The sequence below is a fragment of the Etheostoma spectabile genome, chromosome 15 (assembly GCF_008692095.1).
Source record: "Etheostoma spectabile isolate EspeVRDwgs_2016 chromosome 15, UIUC_Espe_1.0, whole genome shotgun sequence".
NCBI lineage: Eukaryota > Metazoa > Chordata > Actinopteri > Perciformes > Percidae > Etheostoma > Etheostoma spectabile.
Window position 1 is genome coordinate 30,792,452 of NC_045747.1, and position 7,114 is coordinate 30,799,565.

The window sequence follows — 7,114 nt, forward strand, 5'->3', positions numbered from 1 at the left end:
GGGGGGGGGATCAGCGTTCAGTTTCTATGCTCCTCAGTTCTTTTAAATCAAGGCTGAAGACCTTTCTTTTTGATATTGCCTTACTTAAAATGGCTGTTCATTTCTTTAATGTTTAATTTTTTATACTGCACTGAAACTGATTCAGTCTTGTGTTTTATCTTTTTAACTGTTATTTTTGTGTAAAGCACTTTGAATTGCCCTGTTGCTGAAATAAAAATACAAATAAAGCTGCCTTGCCTTGCCTTAACCAATTTGTGGCACCTTTCACATGTATTGTCGGCGATGTAGACATGTACAATATCATAGCAATAGAAGTAATAGCCCAAACTAAGAAATATAACCTAAATTAAAAACTAGATGTTTGTAGCAACAGCATATGGAAGGCAGTAGAAGTGTATGGCATGTTGTATTTGACACTTGTAAACCTTTCTTGAAGAAACAGTTGTTCAGTTTGAAGGGTGTTGATTGTAAGCTAACCAGTAAGTTTGGAAATCTTTCTCGTTCCCTTCTTTCCTTCCTCGCTTCCTCCCTGCGGCTGCGGCATCATGAGGGATTTAATTATCAAAATGACTAATTATTTCATTACCAGGGAGTGCGGGGTGAGGTGGTATCCGCCAAATTAGAAATATAATAACTAACATGGACTGGGCTGCCAAGCCAATGAAGACATTCATCACCTTTTTACTGGCGGGATTAATGTGTCATTTGGACTGCCGTTAGCAAGCACAGACAAATTCAATTAAGTTTAAGTGAGGAGATGTCAGCGCTGCAGAAAAGCTTATGCATGGCAACTGAAGACGAGCATGGGGCGGGGGGGGGGGGGGGAGGGGGACAGTATGGAGGAGATCAAGCCTGTGGAGATTGGGGAGTGCAGTTGGTGGAATTAACCCTTGCGTAGTCTTCCTGTTGAACATAAAGTTCCAAGTCCAAATTTCCAGCAGTTTTGGCATTTATTTCTATGCTTTTGACACAAATATTTTTGTCAAACTTTCCATACATGGTCAATAAACCTAATTTATATGACAATATACCTACTTAAAAAAAATAGTCAGGATTCTGTTTTGAAACCATTTAAACTTTTTTTCAAATGCTATGAAATGAATAAAACAACCCAAATTCAAATTTACCAAAGACCATCCATGCATCCATGTTATTTTTGGGCATTGTGGTTCTGTCTGATATAAAAATTTTTAAAATGGGTCAAATTTTCCCCCGAGGACAACACAAGGGTCCAAATTTCCAGCGGTTTTGGCATATTTTTTTTTTCATGCTTTTGACACTTTTTAAAACGTTTTTGTCAAACTCTTTTTCCATACATGGTCAAAAAACCTAATTTATATGACATTCTACCTATTAAAAAAAAAAGTATAGTCAAGATTCCGTTTTGAAACCATTTCAACTTTTTATTCAATTGCTATGAAACTGAATAAAATAGCCCAAATTCAAAGAAAGTAATCATTACATTTAAAAACCATCGCATCTATGTTATTTTTGGGCATTTTGGTTCTTCTGATAAGAAACTTCTGATTTAAAAACGGGTCAAATTTTGCCCCGAGGACAACACAAGGGTTATTTATATAGCAAGCAATGCAATAGTTTCTAGCTTATAAACCAAAAGACTCATTTATAAAAAGCATGTTCAATATTTTTTTCAGGATCATGGAAGATATGATCTTAACGAGCAGTACCAAGAGCTATGGCGAGGCCTTTGCAGATTGTTTAGCTACAGAAAGGCTGCTTTATCTTATTGGTAAAGGTTATCAGGGCTTTATGCATCCTGAAAGGAGTACCTTTGTCTCTCTTGTAAGAGTTTTATCTACGTACAGCCAATGGTGCCTTTAAAAGATGACAACATAATCAGGCAAAGACCAAAGCACAGAAAAAGGGGTGTCCCAATCATGTTGTTTTGCTCCTGATCCAAATCAGCATTTTTTCAATAATGATCTCATTTTTTCAATTATATTTACCAAAACAGAACAAGTGTGCTGGTGTACACTATGTGTCAATTGTTAATGCAAGAAAGACTAAAGATCTGGGACCTCAAACAGTCATCAAAGTTAAAATTATAGTCAGTATAAAAGTAATTAAAAATAAATGTCAGTCAGTCCATAAGCCATCGTGAAGAGAGATGTTTTAAGTCTTAAGTTTTTAAAGTCCGTAGTTGAGTTGTCTGATTTGATCTGGCAATGAATTCCACGGCTGGGGGCGGTGTAGCTGAAAGCCCTCTCTCCCAGGGTGCTGATGGTCACACTAGGGACATACAGTAGGCCTGCTGAGGAGGATCTCAGGGAGCGGGCAGGGGCGTACACTTCCAGGAGGTCAGTAAGGTAGGTGTGGGTATAATTGTGCAGGGCCTTGTTTCTCAAGAGCAGGACTTTGAAACGTATTCTGTGGGCGACTGGAAGCCAGTGCTGTTGCATATGCAATAGTGTTACATGGCCAGTGGATTTAGAGCGTGGTATAATCCTCGCTGCAGAATTCTGGATGAGTTGGAGCCGGTGGAGTAGCTTATTAGGGATTCCAGACAACATGGAATTACAGTTGTCAAGGCGAGATGTCACATTTACTTTGACAAGGACTTCTGCTGGGTGAGCGCTGAGCAAAGCCGTGCAATGTTAGCGTTGAGATTGGTCAAAGATGACGTCAGGTACGCATCTATAGTCATTGGCATATTTACGTTAGCATGTTTTACATTTAAATGAATGCAGACCACAGAGGTAGTGGCAAGCATCACATGTTGAAAGAGAGGATTTTTTTAATGAATGAATTTCCAAGAAATACTCAGGTGTCATTTACAAACCAAGTCCATTTTTAATAGTCTGCAGTAGGGAGTGTAGGAAAGAAGTTCACTCTGTTGTTTAGTTAACATTTCCCTTCTTAACTTTACATTTCCTCGCCACGGTCTTGCTCTTGGGTGTCTAGACCTACTCTGTGTCCTGAGATAACTCTTGTTATGATTTGACATTTGAAAATGTAATTGAATAAATGCAACGAGAGACTGTATACTGAATAAACATTTCACATTGTATGCTGTGCACCTGCTACAGAAATACCACGCCATACCCATTTTGCTTTCTCAGCTAACACCAGGAAATTGCACATATTTTAGTAAATAAAGGGATTTGAGGTGATCCTGGTTTGATTCAATACTGGAATTGTACGATTCTGGAGACTAAGACAACATAGTGAAAAGTTATGTTTCCTTTTCGGAAAAGGAGAACTGGGAAATCAAGGGGAAATGCGACACAATACCAAGCCATTGCCAAGCGAACAATCACAGTTGTTGCAGTCTGCTTAGCCAAGACTACAGCGTAGGGTCCGATCTATAATACCTACGTATGTACCTACGTATGTACCTACGTACGTACCTAAGATGTAGATTTAACGCTTGGGATTAAGAAAGAATTACCTAAATGAGCCGTCTGGGCACAGGCCAAGGGGTCATTTACTTTTAGAAAGTCATAGAGCTCAACAGAAAGTAGTAAAGTAGCCTTAGTCAGATCTCAGTTTTAGAAGGACCGATATGAATTCAATCCTGGACATGGAACGGTAGACCAGCTATTTACTTGTCAGGATACTAGAGAGGAGTTTTCCAAGTTCAGTCTAACTGTGTCTTGTGGGGAGTTCTTCAGGAGTATGAGCTGCATGTCCTATTTAACATTGTGTCCATATTTTTGGAAAACAATTCAAGCATGTTCCCCATAGCCACTGGGCTCTTCCAGGGTTGTTCCGATTCTTCTGGAGATTTCCATGGACAGAATGGACGGAGAGTGTCCAAAATGAAGACCTCAAGACTAGATTTCTGCTTTTTGCAGATAGTGTAGTTCATCAGTCCACAACCTCTGTGGCAGACATAAAGGAAGGACATTAAAGCAGTTTTCTCATATGAACTCCGACAATGAAGAAGAAGAATCAAGTCCGGACATTCTCCAGAGTTCCCCCTTCACACATGTAGCCCACAACAGGAGATTGCCAGTTTCAGATGGGTTTTCACTCTCTGGTTTAGGTGAGGTGTCGATCCTGGGTAGAATGTGCATCAGGCTGGACATGAAGGGGATTACACAGCGGTAACATACTGTAGTCGGTTCATAATTTGGTTAAACAACCGAGTCTCTTGCTGTTCTTTTAATTTCTTTGACAGCCCTTTCTGGCAGAAGTATTCAAATACCATAATCTCTCCATCTTTTTTTGGAGTCTTTATGTAAATTACCCTTCTTCTTCATCCTCTGGTGATTGTTCTCTTCCAGGTACCACTAAGAGGTTCAACAATGACATGCCCTGGTTCACAGCCAAACTCAGACAGCTAAAGCTGGGAAAGGAACCGGCGTTTAGGAGTGGAGACAGGGACTGGTTTAAAGAGTCAAAGTACAGGTTTAGTGAGTAAGTGAGAGATGCTAAAAAACCGTACTCTTCCAGCAACAGTTTTCAGCTAATGACTCAGACAAATAACCAACTAACTACAGCTGCACCTCCGGTCACCAGTCTGTCATTCTCCGGAAGTTCGCGGACAATACTACAGTCATCGGACTCATCTCTGGTGGAGGACGATTGACCACCTGGTGACCTGGTGCAGTCAGAAAAACCTGGAGCTAAAGGTTCTGAAGATAGTGGAGATGATTGTGGAATTTAGGAAGGATGTATAACCACCTGCCCCCATCACCCTGGGTCAACACTGTGTCCTTTTGCTTCCTGGGTTGCATTATCTCCCTGGACCTCAAGGGAAAGCTTAACTTTAGCTCTCATCAAAAGCTTCTACACTGCCACCATTGAGTCCATCATTGAGGCAGAGGGCAGCATATCATCCACTCTTCTCAAAAGGGGATTGGCTGCAATCTGCTGTTTCTCCAGGACCTGTAGGCCTCCAGGACGCAGAGGTGGGCAGGAAAGATTGTAGCCGATCGCTCTCACACCCTGGACACAAACTGTTTGATCCTCTCCCCTCTGGCAGGGAGGCTGTGGTCCATCAGGGCCAAAACCTCACGCCTTAAAAACAGTTTCTTCCCTTCTGCAGTCACTTTCACCAACAAGGCCCCGGTCCCCCAGTGTACTGAACTACATAATCAGCTATTTTGTACGTATTTGTCTCTGTTGCTGTGTTGATTTTTTATTAATGTTTAATATGTTTGTGTGTGTATGTGTGCACCAATCATCACCAAGGCAGACCAAGTAGGGTAACTTCTGTGGCAATAAACTCCTTTCTGATTCTGAATTTACCATCCAATCCAAATCTCACCTATGGTCATGAATTTTGAGTAGTCACAAAAATAATGAGATCACAGATACAAGACAAGATGATTTCCCTTCACAGACCACCAACTTCGAGAATGATTGACCCTTTTGAAGGCCTTTGTTAGTTCTACCTTAATGACAATTTGTTAAGGCCTACCATGCCAACAATACCAAGGTGAAGCATCCCATAGAATTGCATTGAGGTAAGACCTTCATTTCATTATTTTAGTTAAAATATGTTGGATATCTTGGCATATGATAGGGCTACCTAGGACTACCTATCGTGATCATAACTGTTTTTATACTTTTTTATGTTTTAATATAAATATGGCCACTAAAACTCAGATGCTGTAGTTAATTATCAGGCTTGTGTTGCCATCGCCCTACCTAACCACACCATATGCTGCGAGGATTGGTCAGTTAGTCTCACTCCACTCAAGCCCGTGCACCAAGTGCAGCTCTAAACAATGTACAAGCGACATGTGACATGCAAGACACACAAGCTCAATTTCAATGTGTATCTTTGAGACACATTTTTGGAAATTAAAAAGTAAAAAGTTGTTAGAATTTAGATACTTTACAGATAAGAAAGTGGAATGATGCATGGTCTGAAGAGGACCAGGGAAGTAGAACAGAGATGTGTCACAGGCATGATAGTCTTACCATGGCACCAACGCTGTATGTGGCTGCTGGAGTGAGTGTGTGGTTGTAGGGGTCGGCAGCATATACTCGTCCGTAACTGTAGAAATACATAAGATAAGAGAGGATGGTTAAATCATCATCCTGGCCAACCCGTTCTCACTCCGAATGCATAAAATACGGACGTTTGGACAGTGGCTGATGCGACGAAAAAAGCCTGTGTGTAGAACGTACTGGGGAGAGCAGTATCTAGACGGGGTTTAGCAAGTAGTATGTAAGGGGGAAATTCCTCGTGAGGAGGTTGGTTGGGGTCAAACACAGGACTTTCACCCAGAAAAGCGGGGTGCGTGTCCCACGTGTTTTTTTTAACCGTCCCGTTATTGCCGCGTGCCAGGGAACCATTAGCTCACCCACAAGCTTTCCCTAAACCTAACCGTCCCGCTCCCGTGAGTCACAGAACCATAAGCCCACCCTGGAGTTTTTCCTTAACCTAAAAGCGTCAAAAGGGACGCCAATAGTCCCGACCAAGCATGTGTTACATGACGCTAAAGGACACAACCAAGCGTGTACTATATGATGCTAAAGGGGACGACCAAGCGTGTGTTATATGACGCTAAAGGGGACGACCAAGCGCGGGTTATTGACGCCAAAGGGGACAACCAAGCTCGTGTTATGACGCTAAAGGACACGAGCAAGCGTATTATATGACGCTAAAGGATGCGACAAGTGTGTTATATGAACCTAAAGGAGAAACCAAGCACGTGTCATGATGCTAAAGGAGACGACCAGAGCGTGTTACATGATGCAAAGGAGACGACCAAGCGCATGTTGTAAGACGCTAAAGGCAACGACCAAGCGTGGTATATGATGCTAAAGGAGAAGACCAAGCGCATGTATAAGACGCTAAAGGAGACGACCAAGGTGTGTTAATGATGCAAGGTAGACAACCAAGGTGTACATGACGCTAAGGAGACGACCAAGCGCGTGTACATGATGCTAAGGGAGACGACCAAGCGCGTGTCATAAGACGCTAACGGAGACGAACAAGCGCGTTTTATACGACGCTAAAGGAGACGACCAAGCGTGTTATATGACGCTAAAGGAGACGACCAAGTGTTTTATACGACCCTAAAGGAGACGACCAAGCGCGTGTTACATGACGCTAAATTAGACAACCAAGTGTGTGTTACATGACGCTAAAGGAGACAACCAAGCGCATGAACTACCACAAAGAACTGCTACAAAC

General features: G+C 41.9%; 1 protein-coding gene across 1 annotated transcript in view; it reads right to left on the minus strand.

The window, feature by feature from the left end:
• rbfox1 (RNA binding fox-1 homolog 1) overlaps positions 1 to 7,114 on the minus strand; it is a gene marked incomplete at its 5' end in the record, with an annotated part of 164,360 nt that overhangs the window by 7,430 nt on the left and 149,816 nt on the right. Inside the window, 1 exon segment of the mRNA XM_032537557.1 lies at positions 5,893 to 5,968. Coding sequence (XP_032393448.1) covers positions 5,893 to 5,968 — 76 coding nt within the window.